The sequence below is a fragment of the Pelodiscus sinensis genome, chromosome 4 (genome assembly GCF_049634645.1).
Source record: "Pelodiscus sinensis isolate JC-2024 chromosome 4, ASM4963464v1, whole genome shotgun sequence".
In the NCBI taxonomy this organism is placed as follows: domain Eukaryota; kingdom Metazoa; phylum Chordata; order Testudines; family Trionychidae; genus Pelodiscus; species Pelodiscus sinensis.
In genome coordinates, this window is record NC_134714.1 from 56876910 (window position 1) to 56899749 (window position 22840).

The 22840-nt window shown below is 41.7% G+C and overlaps 1 protein-coding gene and 1 long non-coding RNA gene across 10 annotated transcripts in view; one reads left to right on the forward strand and one right to left on the reverse strand.

The window, feature by feature from the left end:
* LOC106732673 (uncharacterized) overlaps positions 1-7440 on the reverse strand; it is a 153125-nt gene extending 145685 nt beyond the window's left edge. For both annotated transcript variants that reach the window (XR_012903412.1, XR_012903413.1), the window contains exons 1-3: positions 6199-7440; positions 4660-4728; positions 4213-4297 (exon numbers count right to left, since the gene is read on the reverse strand). This is a non-coding gene — a long non-coding RNA (uncharacterized LOC106732673). The remainder of the gene's footprint in view (positions 1-4212; positions 4298-4659; positions 4729-6198) is intronic.
* Positions 7441-7604: 164 nt separating this feature from the next.
* The window catches only part of CDIN1 (CDAN1 interacting nuclease 1), a 237458-nt gene continuing 222222 nt past the window's right edge, over positions 7605-22840 (forward strand). For all 8 annotated transcript variants that reach the window (XM_075927022.1, XM_075927019.1, XM_006132709.4 and 5 more), the window contains exon 1: positions 7605-7854. In XM_075927022.1, the coding sequence (XP_075783137.1) occupies positions 7754-7854 (101 nt within the window). In that variant the 5' untranslated portion in view covers positions 7605-7753. The remainder of the gene's footprint in view (positions 7855-22840) is intronic.

A 22840-nucleotide genomic window follows, 5' to 3' on the forward strand; every position in this document is an offset into this window, starting at 1 on the left:
CTCTATAGAACTCAGTGCAACTTTTCTACCATTCAAAAAACGATAATGGACTACTGTTTTTCTAAATTTTGTTCCTCCACTTTCCCGAGCAATGCCGGGTAACTCCTGCTAGTTAATTTCTAATCTGTCCTGCATGTTCTGTACCAAAGATACCACATATCATTCCAGATCCCATTCAAACCAAAGGGGCATTAAATTCCTTTTATGGAAAGTGATGAACTGCACTTTTAATTAAGGTCTGTGGCCTAGGAATAGAAGTCAGGGCTATATATCATATTCAGTCCTCTGCAGATCTCCCACTGATGACAACGGATGGTTTGTATGGAGATCAAGGATAGGATTAAGGCTTTTATACAGTAACTAAACTTTAAGTTGGTAGAATTATTCTTGCATTTAGCATTACTCAATGATAAAAAATTATGTAGGAGAGGGGAACGATTTCTGGAAGTACTACCTCTGTTTTTGCTCTTGTTTTTTTGGCTATTTGTTTATGTAATTGCCATAATTACTTATGTAAATTGGGTATAAAAGGACACATGTATTTTGCATGCAGAATTGTCCCATCGATGTTTTCAGAATTTCAGACCCTGAGTTCAAGGTTAACATGTCATTTAGATAAATGGAAGGGAGGAGATTTCACATCCCTCACGGCTGTTGCTTCACTTCAAAACTATGCTACATTTGTTGATGTTTGATAGGTTTTCTTGGTGACCATAAGAGACAGAAAGTTTGTTTAGTCATTTTGTTTTTAAACCTGGAATTTTATGAGAATCTAATAAATAATAAATTACACAGGCACAATCCGATCTGTAGACTAGCAATCAGATATCCCTGTTCTAATTGTTGCCATTTTTGTAAGATGAAATAATATGTTAAAAATTCAAGAACATTTAATACTGATGTACAGAGATAAACCTACAAGTTATAGAATATAACATTACAGTTTAAAAATTACTTTTAATGGAAATTATATTACCAAAAAAGATAGCAGGAGTTGTTTTTAAAAGCATGATTTATTTGTTTCTAAAGAAGAAACAGTGAAGAAAAACCAGGTAATTTTTATAAAATGTCAATTTCTGGAAGAAGTGGTAATCCTAATCTTTGTCAAGAAAGGGCAAAATAAGCCTTTTTGGGCCAAGGAAAATTACACGCTGGTGGGGCTTAAAATGGATATCTTACTGAAAAGGATTCTCCCCAGCATGCTGTAATATTGAAGTATGAAGATATTACTTTTCAGAGCTAAAGAAAATAAAACTTTTTACATTTAATATGATTATTTCTGTTTTAAGGAAACATCTTTTATCATTTTTGTGTATTTTGTCTCTGAGGAAGGAAGGTATAGTTATAGGGGAAGTATAAGAAACAAAAGGAGACAGAATGCACCTATTAGTCCCATTTTTTCAATGCTACAATTTCTGTTGCTACTAAGAGAATGCAGGAGGGAAAATGACAGCAGGGTGGTATTTAGCTCACTAACAAACATACTCCAGCTGTGAACTTGTGATCAGTCCTTCTATATTCAAATGTTTCCCCCTTATTACTCTTAATAAGTTTCCAGGAACAGTAAGATCAATGAAGTTTTGCACATCACATATTTGTATTTAAAATTTTTATTTTTAATTCTAGAAACCATACTCTGGATTTAATAAAATAAACATATTTAAGGATTATATATAGATGTACAAACTACATACCTCCTTTGGTTCTACACTCTTAGGCCAGGTCTACTCTAGACCTGGAAGGTCTGTTTAAGGTACACAACTTCAGCTACGTAAAATATGTACCTGGAATCAGCTTAATATAAGCCAAGTTTGATGCTGTTCTCACTGCAGGAGGCTGCTTCTCTTACTCCCAGCAACTGCAAGGAGTACATATTCTTGTTATATGTAGAAACGATTTAGATATTGGCATAGAACAGGCATGTCCAAAGTCCGGCCCGCGGGAGAATTGCGGCCCATGTTCCGGTTTAATACGGCCCCACAGGTAATTTGGCAATATCTATCTTTTATGGCTCCCAACGAATCCATATGTATTGAGATGAATACATTGTAAAATCTCAGTTAATGTCAGTTGGTCTAAATCAGTTATAAATATATTTGGACACAACATGTATACTTGGTGTTATGTTCCTGTTCATATTTTTTGAACTTAAAAGTTGACAGACAACCTTTATTACCAATAATATGTAATGTACTTTACAATGTTCCTGACATATATTTCAGCTTCTTGGATTTTTTTTTCATCTGGCCTTCAGATATGAAAGGCAGAGTGATTTAACACCTGTTTAGATTTGTCATCCATGTGACGAAATGAAAAGTATGCTGTTTGCAATAAACTTTGCATAAAATAGTTAATTTGCATTTAATTTTAATGGATCAAAGAATGTCAGGCAAAATGGTCGGCCCTCACGCATGTTCACTTCATCAAATCTGGCCCTCTTTGAAAAAAGTTTGAACACCCCTGGCATAGAAAGTACACTTATTAAGTTTGCAGATGATACCCAGTTGGGAGGGGTTGTGACTAAACTGGAGGATAGGGTCATAATTCAAAATGATCTGGACAAATTGGAGAAATGGTCTGAGGTAAACAGGATGAAGTTTAATAAAGTCAAATGTAAAGTGCTCCACGTAGGAAGGAACAATCAGTTTCACACATACAGAATGGGAAGCAACTGTCTAGGAAGGAGTACGACAGAAAGAGATCTAGGGGTTATAGTCTACCACAAGCTGAATATGAGTTAGCAGTGTGATGCTGTTGCAAAAAAAGGAAACATGATTCTGGGATGAATTAACAGGTGTGTTGTGAGCAAGATACGAGAAGTCATTCTTCCGCTCTACTGTGCGCTCGTTAGGCCTCAGTTGGAGTATTCTGTCCAGTTCTGGGCACTGCATTTCAAGAAAGATGTGGAGAAATTGGAGAGGGTCCAAAGAAGAGCAACAAGAATGATTAAAGGTCTAGAGAACATGACCTATGAAGGAAGGCTGAAAGAATTGGGTTTGTTTAGTTTAGAAAAAGGAAGACTGAGGGGGCACATGATAGCCGTTTTCAGGTATCTAAAAGGATGTCATAAGGAAGAGGGAGAAAACGTGTTCATCTTGGCCTCTGCGGATAGAACAAGAAGCAATGGGCTTAAACTGCAGCAAGGGAGGTTTAGGTTGGATATTAGGAAAAAGTTCCTAACTGTCAGGGTAGTCAAACACTGGAATAAATTGCCCAGGGAGGTTGTGGAATCTCCATCTCTGGAAATATTTAAGAGTAGGTTAGATAAATGTCTATCAGGGATGGTCTAGACAGTATCTGGTCCTGCCATGGGGGCAGGGGACTGGACTCGATGACCTCTAAAGGTCCCTTCCAGTCCTAGTATTCTATGATTCTATGATACGCCAACTGGAGCTGCCCTGAGGGTTCGATATATGGGTCTGCATCTGACCCACTAAATCAAACACCAGAATGTCAATCTCTGGCGTGGTGAGTGAAGATGTGCCCTTAGAGACACAATAGAGGCATATATACATATACAATATATGTATACACATTTTACGGATGCCTCAGTAGCAAATCCATCATTAAGAATGCATTGAGGTTTGGTCTTAAAACTGGATCAAAATCCCTGCTTCATGTCTTAACTGAAATTAACCTCCAATTTTTTAAAACAATAATTTGTAGTAGAACTATTTAATTTTCTTTATATGGTAATATTTTTGTAGAATAATCTTGGCAGAAAAATTAATAAAAATACTCCCTTTCAGAAATTTTTTTTTCCACTCATTTCTTTTGGGTTTCTTCAGGTAAACAAGCACAGCCTTTAAACTCAAAACTTCAGACACACATGTTGATCTAAGACACAAGCCACCTTTAAAATTAGTATTTCTATCAAATGTATCTGTAATATCTCTGTATTGGAGTGTCCTGGGCAGTCCACACTTTTATGGAGATTATGGCATATGCTGGTGTCCTGATACTGACCAATGTTTTAAAAAATAGATCTAGCTTTTTTTTAAAAAAGAGCCATATAGTAACAAAAACAGTGTATTTTGATTGGTATCCTCAATACACATTTTAAAAATTGAGTTGCACAGACAATATGTCTCACAGACTCATAGACTTTAAGGTCAGAAGGGACCATTATGATCATCTCATCTGACCCCCTGCACGATGCAGGCCACAGAATCTCACCCACCCACCCACCCACTCCTGGAATAATCCTCTCACCTATATCTCAGATACTGAAGTCCTCAAATGGTTTAAAGACCCCAAGATGTAGAGAATCCTCCAGCAAGTGATCCGTGCCCCCATGCTACAGAGGAAGGCGAAATGTCATTACAAATGCAATCAAATCATTGGCACTGCTGTCTTTAATAAAAATAATAAAATATCATTTTGATTATAGTTAGGCTTTCATCCTGCAAGCACTTGTCTGCACAGAACGTTTCTCAGATGGGTAATCCCATTGAAATAAATGAGATTACTTGTATCAATAAAGTTACACACATAACTAGCCTTTCAAACATATTTTAAAAATGGGAAGAAAATACTCAATCCTACGTATTATCCAACATGGGAAGAGCCTTGTTGGTTTCATGGAATTCTACAGGACTGCTTCCATGGAACTACTAGGCATCTATAATTACTATTTTTTCATTTACAAATTTAACTTACCTTTGCTGTTCCAAAAGTAATCAGTAGCAAATGGAAAACCTGTTTGTATGGGGCCCAAGTTCTCTACTTCTGTGCAAAAACAAAAGTTAAAAATCTACTGTTAAGATAAAATGTGTGAAATAAAATTTGTTTGCCTCTTTCTCTAACACTTCAGATCATTAAACTTCATTTTAAAAAATAATTAACTTTCAACCAATAATGTTGTTTGTTACCTTTTCTCAGCAAAGATAGTGAAAATTGTCTGGAAATAAATCCGTCTATTTCTTTTTTGGTTTTTCAAGCAAATGTATGTGAAATGTATCAGATTGTTTGAAATTTCTGTGTGCAAATGTTAAAATGAAACCAAATCAGTTTTCACTGAAACTTAAAAATAAATATTTTATTTAGGCCATGGAAAGACTTTTGGGGAGTAAAAGACACACCAATGTACCCTGCACAATTAACTGTGGTATTGGAGGTTTAGTCCTTCAAATATTTCAGCATTTACACTGATGTTGCCTAAAAACAAATATTTGTCAGAAAATTCAAATTATTTGGTGTTTTCTTAAAGCCCAGATCTTATAAGCCCTGTGAGAATATCAGCTTTCTTTTTTCTTATAAATACATTTCTAGCTCTCATAAGCTTGAAAACATAAAGGCATGAGAATAGGCTGGGGGGCATTCCCCCAAAACTGCAAAAAGTGTGCAGCTGTAGAATTTGAACATCTTCGCAGGAGGCTCTGCAGGAGCCAATACACATGGGAAGCCAGCTTAAACGCTGATTCCCATGTGAACCGGCTCCAGTCTGCCCCTCGGCCCCTGCACTGCTGCCTGACAAAGGCTGCAGCACGGGCAGGGGATGGGGGTGGGAGGGCAGGCAACTCTGTGGGAGCCGTGCTCATGGAGAGCCAGCTTTTAAGCCATCTTCCCTTGAGTGCTAGTTCTCTTCTGTCCCTTTGCACTGCTGACAGCTCCATGAAGCTGGCACACATGGAGAACCAGGCTTAAAAGTCAGCTCCCCACACATACTGGTTCCTGCCTGCCCCTCCAATTCACACTGCTGCCTTCGTGGGAAGCAACAGCCCGGGGGGCGATGGGACTTGGCAGCTTGGTGGGAGCAAATATGTGCAGGGACCCAGCTTCTCATGTATACCATTTCCTACCTACTCTGCTGACTCTCTATCAGAGGCAGAAGCACGGGAGGCAAGGAGCTCTATGGGAGCTGGCTTTTAAGCCTCAGCATCAGCTCCCGCCTCCCCATTCTGTGCTGCTGTCTTTGTGGGAGGCACAGGCAGTGGCATAGCAAAGGGGGGCGGGAGGGGCAGTTGCTCATGGGTCCCATGCTAAGGGGGTGCCAATTTAGCTATTTCCAGGCACCGCTGCCTTATGTAGAAGGCTCTAGCTGGCATCACATAGTGTCATGCTTTAGTGGGGCAGGGCTGTGGCTGCTGCTAGGGCTGGAGCATGGTGCCTGCGCCCCACAACCAGGTCTCAGCCCCTGTGTGCAGGGAGACCTGCTGCCCCGCAGAGCCCCAGTCCCCAGGCTTGTGAGTTGCTCACCCGCCACTGCAGCTGGGCTGTGCAGACCTAGCGTGCCAGCCTTGACCCTGGTCCTGCAGTGCCCAGCCACGAGCAGTTGTGGCCCCCTGGCCTTACATCATAATCTCCTGCCCACGAGTGTGCACTTCGTGTCCAAGTGGCGCCTTGCTCCAGCATCCCCCGCAGCCCCGGAGGGCCAAGGAAGAGGTGCCTTGGGGAGAGGCGTTCTTATTTTTGCTGACTTAGAAATAAATAACATGTACATAGTATCAGAGGGGTAGCAGTGCTAGTCTGAGTCTGCAAAAGCATGCATCTGACGAAGTGGGTCTTTGTCCATGAAAGCTTATGCTCCAACACTTCAGTTAGTCTATAAGGTGCCACAGGACTCCTTGCCGCTTTAACATATACATAGTAACAAATGCCTTGAGGGCGGGGGGCTGGACTCGATGACCTCTTGAGGTCCCTTCCAGTCCTATTATTCTATGATTCTATGATTGGGGGACACAAATTTTGCCTGTGCCCCATGGCACATAACACCCTCGCTATGCCACTAGGCATGGGGTGGGTGGGAAGGGGGCTCCACAGGGGCGGACACACACAGGGAACCATGTTAAAAGCCAGCTTCCCATGTGCACCATCTCCCACTCCCCTCCCTCCCTTACTGCCTCTGATACAGCCGCAGCAAGGGGGGAATGTGTGTAGTTGTTAGGATTAATTGATAAACTCTGGCTTATTGGTTAATCCTGTAAACAATTACACACTGAGGTCCCTACTTTAAAGGTAAAAGAATTGGTCCGGAGATGGCAGATTAGGACCCACAGATTTCTGCATAAACACACACACACCGACTCACAGAATTCTGTACGCTCCTACACACCCACCGAATTCGGCACACATCTCTCTTCTCCTTACACCTTGCCTCCCAAGCACTACACAGCTTGTAGGAAGCTATGGTGCAACACTTCCTGATCCGTGCAAAGATGCAGCCAGGGAGGGAAGCAGGTCAAGGGACAAGTATTCTTTTTTGTGTATCCCCTTCGAAGTGAGTGAAGGATGCACACACTCCCTCCCCCCTCTCCAGACTCTCTGCAATGTGGCCTGTGTCTGCTCTTCCACCTCCCATGGCAGGGGCAAAGAACAGCACTACGCGATGCAATATTTGGAGGTAAGGGGAACAATCAGGAAGTACCCGCGGCTTGCCATGCAGCCTGGGCTCCGCACTCCCCTTGCAGCAGTGGTTGAAAAGGGGTCGCACCCTGGGAAACCCGACACACAATCCGAGCGCCCTTCTCACGCGCACGCGGAGCCTACCCCCCGCGCGCGCGTCAACAAAGCCTCCACCTCCCTCGAGCGTTAGCTCCTCCCAAGCGCCGCTGCGCGGTCCACGCCCGTCATCTCCTTATGCCTGAGAGGCGGGTCAGCACAGAGCCACTAACTATCGCGCATGGGCGTTGGGTTCTGTTGGCGTTGAGCGTCAGAGCCTTGCTACGGCTGCCGCGCCAGCCTCTTCTCTCTCCCCCCGCCCTTCCTGGCGCTGCCCCTTGTTGTGTGACTGGGAGGCTCCTGAGCGCGAGGAATGAAGCTGAGCAAAGCCCAGTATGATGAAATAGCCCAGTTCCTGGGGCACGTGCAGCCCACCAGACAGAGCCTGAGGAAGCTGCAGGAGAGATTCCCCAGGTAAGTCTGTCCTCAGTCTACACCTTTAGGCTGGCCCCCGTGCCACTGCAGCCCCCGCTCCTCTGGCTGGTGGGGTGGCCTGCAATCTCCACGCATGGATTGTAGGGGCCAGAGCTTGTCCTTAAGGATAGTCTCACACGGTGGCTGTGTGCGTGGTGCACGATTCTACATGGTACAAAATCACAGACACACACCCCTCTAGTGCAACATACAGTTGTCTGGGGGGTAAAGTTTGGCTTGTGTCTCCTGATGAAGGAGAACACAATAAAGGATTCTCCCAAAGTAAAAGCTCTTTGGTTATCTTATCTGAACTAAGCATGTAAAATCCTGGTTAACCAGATAACCGGTTAAATGGGTGGTGAGTGCTCCAGCCGGGCCGGGCCTTCTGCAGATAGGGTGGTGAGAACAACCCTGCCTCTGGCCCTGTAGTGTTGGAGCAGCCCGTGCGATCATGTGAGGATTACCTGTTGTCTTCCCTCTCTCTGGGGCATCTGGTATTGGCCACTGATGGCAGATAGGATACTGGGCTGGATGGACCTTTGGTCTGATCCAGTATGGCCGTTCTTATTTCCGACTCTCAGGATTTGAGGTGAAATCCTGCTTGGGCTGCCATTTCCCTTCACTTTGAGAGATGTTTGTGGTTAACCAGTTAGCCTCACTGCTTACCAGTTACAGTTTACTGATGGTATTAGCTAATTAAAAGGGATTTACATTCTTATTCACATCTAGTACTGGAAAAGGAATGGCCTGCAAACACTGATGTAATTTTTCCCTTCACATTAACCACTGCATGTTTGTTTGAAGGCCTGATCAGAGGCCACCTGCCTAGATGAACATTAACCCGTGTCACTTGATGTCACCGTTAAAATCCCCAAAGGCTGTCTCCCAAAGGTAACAGAAAACTTGAAAATGTGAATCTTAAAGGGATGAGCATAGTTATTGCTTGAAAACACATTCGATTAAAGCACACTTGGATTAAACAGAAGAGCGTGGATGGTAGGAAGTTCTCCATGAAGAGTTGGACTTAGTTTCTTGCGTTTATTTCCTACCAGCTATGATAGAAGTCCTGTATATTAACCTTCAAAAGGCTGTAATGTCCTTCTCTTCAACAGCTTTTTGGGAAGTGGGTAGATAAGAGGGTTAGGAGGCAATCATGTTACATGTTGTGTATGCTTTCTGAGTGTTTATGACTAGTTTATCTGGGCATTGTTTGGGGAGCAAAAATTGCTTTTTTTGTATTAAATAAAATTAGCTAGACAGCTTGAGAATCAAAATGTCAGGAACATGATGAAAATAGGTGGTATGAATAGATTTTTTTTTTATTATGTAGTAAGTTCCTCATCCTGAGAGTGAATATAAAGTAGATTTCTCAACAAGTCTGCTCATGTTGCTGAGGTCAGGAAGGATGGTGGCTAAGACATTGGGTCCCAGATCTGAGTTCCAATCTATTCCTGCCATGTTGCACAAATTTTCTGTGCGACACTGAACTAGTCCCCAATTCAGTTAGTTACAGTTAACTGAGTGAGTTGATCCACTTGGGCAAATCCTGCAGAAATCAGTGTGGCTCTTCAGAAGTGGATCTGATGGTAGATATTAACTTTTATGGTTTCACTTCCCATGAAAAGGGGGTAATAATGCTTTAAATTAATTGATGTCAGAGATACTTTAGATTGGGGTGGGGAATCTAAGGCCTGGGGACTGGGTGCAGCCCCCGGCTTGTTTGGATTTGACCCTCGAGGTTTAGAGCTACTCCCCTCCCAGCACTGGAGAGCCTGTATGTACTCCGGTTCCCCTGCCATCCTCATACAGGGCTGGAGCACACACAAATCTACTAGTCTGACCCCCCCAAGGCTCTGGTGTGCAAGGGAAATGTGGGGAATGACATTGTCCTTCTCAGTTGGGGGCATGTCAGAGAGGTGTTGGGTTTTTGGGGTTTTTTTTTCACTTCCTCACCCCTGCTTTAGGTATTATGGTGATCAACACAGAAGAGCCTACAAATAAATTTTAAATTAAAATACTGAAGTGTGCTTCCTTTACCTTAGCCTGTAGGATTCTGCTTAATCAGTTAACTGGTAACGTATATTTAGCCAGTTAACTGATTAAATGGAATTGTACGTCCCTAATTGCTAGTTTTACATACCTAGTTGTACCATACAGAAGGTCCTAGTGTATGTAGATCAAGCCTTAGTGTTTGTAAGTTACTCTGATGTAACGATCTTTCCCTACACTAAATGTTTTCTTTTGCCCAAAACAAAACACAAAATACGCCCACCCTCCCCAACACAACAAACAAATAAACCCTCTGGAAAGCAACACTTCTATCTTCTTGGCACCTGCCAACCAATATTGTTCAACATTGAGCTGGATGGACTATCTTAATGAATAAGAGGGTAGTTCAACCTCCCTTTGAATTCAGTCATTAACCTCTGCTTGGAAAGGAAAGTAAAAATGCGCATTGTAGTTGCATTTTTGTGACAGTGACAGCTATCCACTGAGATTTATTAATGAGGAAGCTGGAAGCTGGGAAAAATGATTAAACTGAAGTGTCCATGAAAGATCTTTCAACTAACTGGACCGCCATTTCAGTTACCAAAAAAGCTCCCACTCCCTCCAAAATGTAATACTTTAAAATTAATACAAATAGCTTTTCAGCCATTGAGACCCCAGAAGTAGCTGAAGACTTTCCAGAGATTGATCTCCACTTAGCCCACTTGGTCCGGTGTTCACAGAAAAGTTACGTTGGCTTTAAGTACATCACTCTGGGTTGTGAGAAATTTCAAGCCCTGACGTAATTAAGCAAGCTAGCAGTGTCTCTACTGAGGATGTAAAATGCCCGTTTAAACCGTTAGCAAATTAACAGATTAAACGGGATTCCATGGGCGGAGAGCTGCTTGCCGGCTATCCATTCATATTCCTAGCCTCTTGGGGTGAAAAGATTCTGTTGCTGTAGTAAGTGTATACACTACAGCAGCATAGCTACTATAGCCATTCTAGTGCAGACATACCCTTAGTAGAATTAACTATAGAATAAAGTTATGTCTATCCTTAAAATGCTACAGCAGCACAGCTGTAGCTGTGTCACTATAACTCTTTACTGTGGACACAGGTTATAGTGATGGGATGAGAAGGGTTCTGTCACTGTAGTTAATCCACCTCCCCAAGAGGAGGTACAGTAAACTTCCGATAATCCGGCACCTTTAGGACCCAGGGGGTGATGGATTATCAGATATGCCGGAATATCTGGAAGGGGGGGACTATGAGAGGTCTGGGGTGGGGGAAAGATGCCACCCCAGACTCCTGATAGCCCCCCCTTCCGGATAGTCTGGCTCTGCCCCAGGCGTCCCTGAATCAGCCGCTGGTCAGTTTCAGCAGTGGCTGAATCGGGAGGTCTGGGGCAGAGCAACTGGAGTGCTCCCGGGTGGGTCCCGCGGTGCCGAGGGGCGGTGCTACGGGACCAACCCAGCAGCACCTGAGCTGCTCTGCCCCAGGAGTCCCCAAGAGCAGTTGGGGTGCTGCCGGGTTGGTCCCGCAGTCCTGAGGGGCAGTGCTACAGGACCAACCTGGCAGTACCCCAGCTGCTCTGCCCCCGGCTTCCCCGATTCAGCTGCTGGTCAGTTTCAGCAGCGGCTGAATTGGGGAAGCCGGGCGCAGTGCAGCTCCAATTGCCCGGTTGCCCGGAGCACTTCTGGGTTCCTGATGGTGCCGGACCATTGGGAGTTAGGGGGATGTCCCCCCCCCCCCACAAAACCATTTCCACAGGGGTCAGGGGAGGTAAGGGAGTAGTGGTTACTAGGTGAGAGATTCCTGGCTCACACCCAGTCCCAGAAGCTTCACCTTTTACTACACTAAAGAAGGGGGGGGGGGTGGGAGTCTACTGGCTCTTAATGCATTTAAAAATCAGAAGTGGATGTGGGGGGCTGGGACCCAGCGTGAACCAGAACAGCTGATTCCCTGCTCATGTCCCTGCTGCACTCAGTCTTTTTTCATTTCAGGCTGGTGCACAGCTGGGGGGGACCTGATGCAAGCTGGGAATCAGCTGGCCCAGCTTGCTGTGCATCAGCCTTTTAAATACAGTAATTCCTCATTTAATACATGCCTGCTTACCACGTTTTCACGATAGCACGATTTTTTTTTTTAGGAAACATTTTTTTTAATTACACGACTGTCCCCGGAATAACATGATTTCCCCAGCTGGCCCATTTCTGGTGACTGTGCAGGGCTTTCCCTGCAAAGTGGCGGAGGGTTTGCTGCTTGCCGTGCCGTTCCCTGGCGACCCTCTCTTCCCCCCCACCCCTTGCAGGACGCAGTGCAAGTCGCGGCAGACCTGCCACAGGGGCATACTCCCAACCTAATCCCCCTCCCCTCTCCTTCCCTTCCCTTCCCCAGAGCCAAACACCTCCCCTCCCTGCTGTAACCCACTCTCCTTTCTCCCCCAACCTTATGTCCCAGTCCCAACAGACACCACCACTTGAAACGCAACCCCCACCTTTTCACTTAACACGATCATTTTCTGAAACATATCTATAGTGTTAAATGAGGAATTACGGTATATTAAGAGTTTGCCAGCTCTTAATACCTTTAAAAGGCATAGCCACAGTTAGGTCCAGATTAGGTCCTGGGCTTGGGAGCTAACCCTGCTGCGGCTCCCCCGCTTATCGACTAATTATCTAGTCCATGGAAAATCCATGGACTAGTTGATTAAACTAAATTTAACATCTCTATTTCAAACACATGCATCAACTTTTTGTCTTCCTTCCCACATATCCTTTACCAGGTGCTTTGATCCTACAAATCTATAGTTCAGTATTATACAGTTCGGGTGCCAGGACTTGCTTACTAGGGATGTTAACTATTTTTATGTAAACATATAAATGCATGAATTTTTAGTGGTTATACGTTTACATGTGGGGTTAGGGCAGGCAGGAGCCAATGCTCTCAGAGAGCCAGCTTTTAAACCAGCTCCCCCTGAGCACTGGCTTGCCCCTTCTTCTCCACTGCCTGTGTGGGAGGCAGGAAGAGGGGGCAGGCAGTTCTGTAGAGCCAGCATGCACAGAAAGCCAACTTAAGTCAGCTTCCCAAGCATATCGGTTCTCGCCTGTGCCACTGCTCCCTCTGATATAGCTTGAAAGCTGGCTTCCTGCGTGTATCTGTTTCCGCCTGCTACCCTCCCCTGCGCTGCTGCCTCTGTAGGAGGCAGTGGGGAGAGGGTAGGTGGCTCCGTGGGAACTAGTACATGTGGGGAGCCAGCTTCTGCCTCTTTTCCTGCTGCTGCCTCTCATACAGAAGGGGGGGGGGGTGCTTGTAGTCATTAGGATTAACCGATAAGCCCTGGTTCATCAGTTAATTGTTTAAATGGCTATATATTAACATTGTTATTACATACCATAGAAGATACAGATGGGAAAAGATTATCAGTTCTAGGAAAACAATGCAGTTAACTTCATATTTACTGCTTACATTGCTAATTGCACTTCACTTTGTTGGAGTGGAGGGTGCAGTGCTGAAGTTCCATAGACTATGTCCTTAAGTCTAAAATCCAACAAGCCAAGGAAATTGCCAATAAAAAAATCACCTCTTAAACTTTTATTTATTAAACTCAATTAATTGAGTTCCTTGGAATATTTATTGCCTTTAAGAATAAATGAGTCAAAGAAGAGTCACAAAAAGGCGCACTCAAAAAAAAAAAAAAAAAAAAGCTCATGATACCATCTAAATGTTTTGTTTGTTAGTCTGTAAAGTGCTACCAGATCATTTGTTGTTTTTCAGTATCCTTCTTTAAACTGTGGACACCAGAAATGGGTACAATATTACAACGGTGGTCCCAGCAGTACTAAACACACAAATAACGTAATCTCCTTCTCCTACTCAATATTCTGAATTTCTTTCCTTTTAGTATTCAAAGATCGTATTTGCTAGTTAGGTTGCAGTATTGCTCTGGAGGGTCATGTTCAGCCATGAATCCAAGACTGATTATCAGCCATGAATCCAAGACTTTTTTCAGTGTCTGCTTTCCAGGATAGACATTTGTCTATACTGAGTTTGTAATGCACCCAGATTATTTAATAGTTCTGATGGCTTTGCATTAGCATCCTGCTGTCTTATTTACTGCTTCCCAATCTTTTTGTCATCGGAAAATTGTATCAGTATTATTTTATCTCTCTTCCCCCCACCCCCAGATTATTGATAAAAATTGGTAAATAGGGATAAGAAACATTGCATGTGAGATCCCACTAGAAACACACCTGCTTAATGATGTTCCCGTTTGCAATGAAATTTTGAGAGACAGCCAGTTTTTAATACAGTTAATGTATGCCATGTTGATTTTTATATTTGTCTAGCTTCTTAATTAAAATGTCATGCAGTACCAAATCATATGAATAAGTATTCTACATCATCACTATTACCCCTCTCTTAGGGTAGTCTTATCTACTATGTATTTGAGATTGTGTCTCAGTTCGTTTAAGAACTCCTGATTGATAAGAGCTAGCTCTTTAGCAAATTTGGTATGCTGCTTCCTGTTATAATTTAAAGCAAAGTAAGGGTTGTTCCAAGACTGTGATGTGGCTGGAATTTGATTTTTCTCATAAAGTGGAGAGGGAGGCATTTGGTTGAAGGGACAGTTGTATTGAGAATGACCATGGAAGGGTGTAGCTAGAGGCCAGTGATAGAGGGTCAGGACAGCTATAACCCCATTGGACTGGCATGGGTAGAGGAAAGGACCACTATTTACTATATATTTCAGAGAGTTTGTGGCTCTGTGTCCCGCATGTGGGGGACATGTACCCCTGTCCTGTCTGTGCCCACTGCAGCGGCCATGGAGAGGTGCTTCCCATCTGGCCCCACGCTGCTGCAGTGAGTGAGGGCCGGGGTAGTCTTCTCTCTCTGGAGCAGCATGCAAACTGAACTCCTCATCCTGGGCCCCACCCCACAACTATTTAAACGAGGAAAAAATAAAATATATTTGAGTTAAGGATCCAAGCAATGCTGGACAAATAGTCTAGTTGCAAATATATAAATCAGGTTGTCAAACTTTCTCTTCCCTCAGTGTCATCACACCCACCCAGAGCTTTCTGACTGCTTTGAGATGGGAGGGTAAGGCTTTGTGTTGTCTTACCTCTCAACCTCCTTTTTTATTTTCTAAAGGATGAAAGGAGAGTTGTCTTAGGAGACCAGTTCTTGAGAGTCACCTGCCTCTTAGTAAAACTATATGCGACAGCAAAGTAAAATTGACACAATTGTTGTCCGTTTCATCATTACACGTGGGTTTGAATAGTAGAGAAAGTGAAAGTGGTCAGTGGGATGGGGAAGATTGGAAAGCTCAGTAAGTAATAGAGGCTGTTTGCTTTCAGATTTAAGAAAACAGCAACCTAACAGTTTTCATGTGCAAGGGTGCCTTGGCATTTGTAAGGACTGCAAACATTGTAATTGAAAACAGGGTTGTGAAAGTGTAACAATGTACCTGGTTAACCGAAGAGGATGGGCCTTCATGGCTACATACAGGCTCCTGGTATGTGCAGAGAGCTGTCTTAAAAGCCAGTTCCCAGCACACACTATCTCCCAGGGAGCTGGCTGCCCCCCACCCTCCTCTGCTGCCGCCTAAGTATCAGAGGCAGTGCAGTGGAAGAGGAAGGGTCGGAGGGGAAGAGGTGGGAGAAGGTGGGGAGCCATCTGCCCCCCTGCATATAACCTTTATTAAACATATTTTAATATTCCAAATTAGAAATGAAATTTTAAATATGGCAGTCCTGCTCTGCTCCTCCTTACCACTTGATGTGGAATTTTTCCAGTGGCCATCAGTGAGTGAATCATTTTGTTGATTTTAATGGCACTACTCACTCACGTGAGGAAAAAAGCAGGATTCGGCCTGTAAGCTTAATTATGGGTGTGTCTGCACCGCACCTGTAGCTTGAAGTAAACTACACAATTTAAGCTATGCAAATTGCATAGTTTATTTCGAGTTAATTTTGAAATAACTCATTTCAAAGACAGCGCCAAATTTCAAAAGAGCACAATTCCAAAATGTCCCTTACTTCTCGTGGAATGAGGTTTGTCGGGATATCAGAGTAGCAAGCCTATTATATTTTGAAATAATGGACTTGCTCAGAATATGGAATAGCTATTTTGGGATATTGGAAGTATCCCAAAATAGCTCCACAGTGTAGCCATAGCCTATATGTTTCAATTCTATCTTCAAAAATGGCAGCTGTTTGCAGTAGTGTGCCAGTTTAGTTTATTTGGAATATATGGCATTTCAGTAGTCTAAACAAATGCTAGTTTCCTTTCAAGGTTTTATTTTTTTTTCCTGTCTGTGAACTGTCAGACTCAATATCATGGTTTATGGATGATATGCTACACTACTGTTTTGTTTTGTCAATAGTATTTGTAGCAAAAGCTAATATAATTTAAAATTAAACTTGCACTTCAAGCTACATTTAGCTGAGCGTGTAAATGACCTGAGAATATTAGATGAGATCTTAAGTTGGAGGCTTGAAATACTCTGTATAAACTTACTGAAATTTTGCATATCAGAGCAATCAATAATAATGAACTCCTTTGCAGCCAATAACTTTTATAGCAAATTAGAATGTAAGTCCTCAATTACTTGAGTAAGTTGCAATGTGAAAACTGTCACTTCTGTTTTAAAGAGGCTGTTAAAAGGCTGAATGCTATCTTGAACTCTGAGGAGTATTTTAATCTATATTTTAGCCATGACGTAGAGAATGTGACACTCAGTAAAGTTTGCTCAGTGAGGTGGTGTATGGCTTCCCAATAGCTATTATATATAAGTAACTTTGAATGTGCATGCACGCAATTTGTATTCAGGGCTAAAATGCACATTCTCTTTTTCAAGATTTGATCAGAACTTTTTATTGAATTTGCAAGACAAATTGCATGGAAATGGTCAAAATCCAGGTGAGACTGCAGTACTACACAGTCAGAATGGAAGTTGTGCTTACTCCACTTCAGAAAAGTTAATGATGAAGAAGAAAGTTTGAGGACTTACTTTTGGGATGTATGTATGAATTTTTTCTTTTAAAGTTTTGGTTGGTCAGTGTTTACATTTGTGAAGTAGATTTGTCCATTATTGAAAGTGACAAGTACATTGGGGTTAGAGACACTTTATTTTTCTCTCTCTGTCTATTCTGAGATGTATGCAGTATTGATATAGCCAAGATGTGACTGCTGTAGGTGATTTCTTTTTCTAGTTAATCTCTGCAAAGAGCAGTGCTTGTTACAATTGTGAAATGTTGAACCTGGTGGATGTGGGGAAGAAACTGTGTCGTGAATTGCAGTAGTCATATTGGCTAGAGAGAGTGAATCTGTCCTGCCCTGAGGAATTTGTACAATGACAAATGTGTCTGAAATCAGCTCATGTCTTTATTCAAAGTCTGTTGAAATTGGTGGGATTTAATGGTGAAGTATAAGACTAAAGCATCCTGTTGAAGCATATCTGGAAATAAGCTTCCTAGAAATAAGCTATTCTCCAAAATGCCATTGTTGTATATTTGGTGCACTTATCTTAAATATAGACGAAAGGAATAAATGTGTTGGAGTAATAGATTAACTGTACTCGTTTTTGGTGGTTACACGGCATACCTTTTATGTGATGATTTTGTAAAGTTATATGTTTGTAATACTATTTAGTAGCCTAGTAATATAACTATTGTAGCTCTTTTGTCTTTTGAGGTATTTCATCCTGCAGCAACTTTGTTCTCAAAGACACATCCATGTCTATAGATTTTAAAGGCCAGATTACTGTGTTTAAGTATATGTTCCATTGCATCCTTAACACTGGCCATCTGTGATTTTTTTTTTTTAATTTACTAAGGATATTTGAGCTATTGTTAGTCATAGTTTGTGTATGAAGGACTGAAATGGTAATTCTGGTTATTCTTCAGGGACCATTATGTATGATATAATTCTTCTGAAGTCTGAAAAAAGTTCAGGTTAAGAGTTTTACAGAAAAAAGAAATTTGGTACATCATAGTAAAGAATATTTTATTCATGTGATAGCTTTTTGGACAATCATAGTCTGAGCTATATTACAATGGCACAATAAATTGCTGAATATACTGTCTGCTGAATATGACCTCACCATGAAAAATTTGATGTGTTAGAGTAGGAAAGGTTGGAATATATCAACCTTAGCTGACAAGGAACTTTGAATTTTGACCTAATACAAATGACCTCTGTGTGCAATAAAAGTGAGCTTAATCTCCAGGTTAAGGTGGAGGTGGATGGCAGGGCAATGTGAAGAGGCTTGTGCTGGATCTGGATGGATCATACCTAGAATTCATAGAAATAGAGAAATAGTTTTTTGGATCGCCAGATAGTTATTTAATTTTTTTAGCTCTGTTTGCCACCCTGAACCAAAGTGTATCTTAGTACATCTGACACTGGAGCTGCATCTTGTTCAATACTGTCAAGCTGGAGGACTTCTTACTCAGACTCCTGTAACCCTCATTGTACTAGGAGTAAAGGAAGTCAGAGGAAGTGTGCTCTATTTCAGAATAAGTGCTGTGTAGATGCTCCCAATTTTGAAATAAGCTACACAATTGACATAGCCTTTGGGTGAATCTACACAGCAGGGCTCAATTTGAAAAAAGCTATGCAAATTGAGCTATGTCTGCACAGCAGTGTTATTTAGGAATAACTAACATTATTTTGAAATAACATAGTCTGTGTCCACACACAAGCAGTTATTTCAGTATAATGTTGAACTGGAGGACTTATTACTCAGACTCCTGTAACCATCATTTTATGGGGAGTAAGTGAAGTCAGGAGAAGAGTGCTCTATCTCAAAATAACTGCTATGTAGACAGTACCAAAAGTTGAAATAAGCTATTTTGATTTAAGCTACACAATTATCATAGCTCAACTTGCATAGCTTATTTTGAGTTTAGCCCTGCTATTTCACTAACATGCTAATGAGATATGCCCTAAACATGAAATTCTTTTTATGGATAATAGTGATTCCTTGTATGTCTGTGTGTGTTTTTAAATCAGCAAGGAAGAAAAAAGTTGGAGACTCTAATGGAAGGAACCTCCACTCCTTTAATAGAGCCTGCAATATATATTCTCCAGGACTGATCAGCTCTGAAGGCTCTAGAGGTTTGATGATTGGAATGGCAGGAAATCACGCTTTCAGGACATAACGAATTGACTAGGCCATCCATCATTTGTTAGCATGCACTGAAACACAGGGTTTGTGTGCAGAGGCCTGTGATTTAGTAAATACTTGGGAGATGAATAGAGCTTACACACAAGGGAAGATATTGCTGTCCTTCAGCAGCCTTAGACAGAGATTCCTGCTGAGAAGGCCGTCTGACAGCAGCTCATCAGTAACTGGCCTGTCACAGTCAGTGATGCCCACCAACCATTGCCAGTATATTAAATGCATTTTTAATATCTGCTTCAGTAGATTTAATGAAGAGAATTTAGTTTCCATACTCTGATCATTGCTTCCTCAAGTGTTTTAAAGCATAGAGTGTAGTACTTATAAGAGAGAGAACTGTATTGGTACTTGGGAGAGCTGATTAAAAAAGGAAAGTTCAACAAAATGGTAGACAAACAATAAAAGTAATTAACTGAGCAATCATGTTATTGTGAAACAAAAATGATTTTTTAAAAAATAAGTCAATATAGTCTTATAATTTGCTTCTATCTGGTAGGAGACCATGCATTGCTTTTTGGAGTAGAGGGAGTGAGAGAGATGTGCGCTATGGTTTGGTTTCTAGTGTGACTGGACTGACAAAATCATGACCGCTTTCCCTGAGCTTTCAAATTTTAGTACTTGAACCAAAGGGTAATGCTCTGTGGCTTTCATACCTCTTGAGAAGGTGATTGTTTTGTATGAGAAAAAGAACTGGAAGAGATTTTGTTTTTAATTACTCTTTAAATATCTTAATGATATGGTAAAATGTTCATCAATAAGAGAATTAAACCAGTGTTGGGGGGGGGGGGGGAGCAAGGTGAGTAGTTGTGTAACTTGGTAAATTATCTAAATTTAATATTTTTTTATCTGTGATACATTTTTCAAGGTCAATATTTTAGATCAAGTCCATGTTAATCATGTACCAAACATTGGATTAGAAAAAAGATAGCTACTACAGTTCACAATTTAAATGTTAAACATTTCATTGCTATATACGTTTACTGGGAATTTTGAATTCATATTAGATGAACAAGACTACATATAAAGCAATATTTTCTACATTACTGGTTGGATTATTAGATAGTGCTTTAGTGTGGATGACAGTGTTTGCTACAAAACAAAATATTGTTGCAAACATGCATTTTAAAGGTTTACCCTCTTAGTCTCTCTCTCTTTAAAGTCTCTGGAATATGCTCCGTATTTACAGAACAGGAAACATCTACAGAGTGAAATCTATAAATGTGATTCTTATGTGTGTCAAAACAGTAATATATTAAATGCAATAATTATAAAAATTTAAGACCTGTCTTAAACACACTTACATTTTTATAACACGGGGCAATATTAAATAACGCATTTCCTCGTTTGTATCTGTTTGCCATCATTGTAGGCAAGACCTGTGATTTATTGCCTAAATTAATGACCAAGATTATTTTCGTCTTGAAATATGCTCTTAAGCTTATCATATGCCTAAATAAAATATATACTTTTGTGATGGTCATTTTTGTAATGGTTTATCCTCCTAAGTGCCTTATTCAGTGAACGCAGCATAATATTCTGCAACCTGAAAATAATCTTGAAATACCTTTTAGTTTTCACTGTTGAGGAAAAGTTGATGAAGATTTCAGAGAGGATTTATAATACAGTATTTTTTTTCTCTATTTCAACTTTCACCTTATTATTTGAGTGGCAGTCCACCAGAAGAAAGTTTGAGAAAACAATGTCTGTCTTCTCAGAGGTAGTGTTACTAACAATCTGATCAACTCCTGCTCACTGAATATGAGATCTTGGTCCCTTTAGAAATAATGGCAAAACTACAATTGACTTGAATGTGGCCAAGTTTTCATCTTGTAAATAAAGTTCTACCATCTTTCTGGCTTTAGCAGTTCCAGATTCTGATTTATCCGGTAAAGTCATTCTCTCTCTCTCTTTGTGCTTTGACCTCTGTCCTTGAGTGGTAAGAGAGTAGAGATTACCTTGGCCACCTTTTATGAGGGGGAACCTGCCACCCACCCTATCTAGTAGTACAACCAGTGCTGTATAAAACATTGCTTTATGTTAGAGATCTCGTGAGCTACCACCCGGTGTTTAATCTCCCTTTTTTAAGCAAGATAAATTTAGAAGCTAGCAATAAACAGGCACCAATTCCACTTTCTTGGACTTGTGATCAGGGCATTGGGTTGCTCTGGTGAATGATCTCCTCCTATGCATACAAAAGGGAAGTATATCCATCCTGCAGCCTCTGTCTGGTGTCTTTGTACCATTTGGCATTCCTTACCTGTCTCCAAGGAACATCAGAAATGAATGAAAATGCCCTGAAATGGCACAGGTCCTTCTCAACGCGTTGGGGATCTGCCTAAGAACAACTTACTCCTTCACCAGCATCATCCCTTTGGCTTAATCCAGTTCCCCATGTTTTGCAACATGTATAAAACTGTGTGGAGAACTGGAGAGACAACATGAACAGAAGTGCCAGTAATATGTAGATAATGCTCTTGGCTGTATATTATTTCATGAGGTACTTTATAACTGATCATTGCAATGAAATGCCCAAGTAGCAATGGTGGCACAAGCAGTTGTTTCTATCTGTGCTGGCCAGAAGTCTGCCTACCATGTTATTAAATGCAAACCCACTAACGAATTTTCACATTTGTGACTTATCATTATTGCAACTTTTATATAGGAGTAAAGTCATAAAGTCTGATAAAACTAACGTTAATAGAGAATGCTGCAGCTCATCTGTGTAGAATAAGTTACGAGCATGTCAGACTATTGATGTGCTCCTTACACTGTCCGTCCATGGAAAGAAGTTCATGTCAACATCTGAAATTCAGAATCCTCTCTGACATTGCCTCTCTCCTCCTTACTATGGTGCCTACTGTGCTACATTGTACTGGAACAGTGGAACTTCTAAGTCAGCAGGCCATGAATTCAGGAAAACAAAACTTTATAGGGGTGTTTAAAAAGTGGTTAATTAGGTAACCGTGTAACCAGTGAAAATCTTAGCGGTTACATGCTATGGGCTCTGCAGTATAAAGGCTGGCAGCTAGTGCTCACTGGGATCTGACTCCTAGTCCCACTCCTGGGGAGTTGGCTGCACTGCAGACTTAGCAGTATAAGCAATACACTGCCGAGCTGCAGCATTGGATGGGAGCTGGTGCATGCTAGGAGCCAGCTCCTGGCCCCACTCCTGGTTCCTAGTTCTGCTCCTGGGGACCAGGGAGTCAGCTGCCACTCTGCACTGAGCCTGTAGTGGGGGAGCAGCAGCTGGCTCCAGTAGGGTGTGCCTAGGAGCCAGTGTGTAACCGTTATGGTAACTGGTTAACCATTTAAATGGTTACATTACTACATCCCTAAAACTTTTTAGGAGCTGTTCCTATGGAACTCCTGTAAAAAACAATTTTCCAAAAAGGACCGTATAGTTCTGGGGTGTATTTTTAAGAGAGTTTAAAACAAACAAAAGGAAATATTTCTTCATACAGTGCACAGTCAGCCTGTGGAAGTTCTTGCCAGAGGATGTTGTGAAGACTAGGGTTTTAAAAAAAAAAAAAACAGGGTTAAAAAAAAAAAAGCTAGATAGATTCATGGAGGTTAGGTCCATCAATAGCTATTGGTCAGGATGGGTAGCAATGGTGTCCCTAGCTTCTCTGTCTGGAAATAGATGATAGGAGAGGGATCACATGATGATTACCTGTTTTCCTTCTCTCTGAGGCATATGGTATTGGCCACTGTCGGCAGACAGGATACTGGCCTTGATTGTCCTTTGGTCTGATCCAGTATGGCCTTTCTTATGTTCTCATGCAGGTTGCACCTCCCTTGTCTGGCACCCTC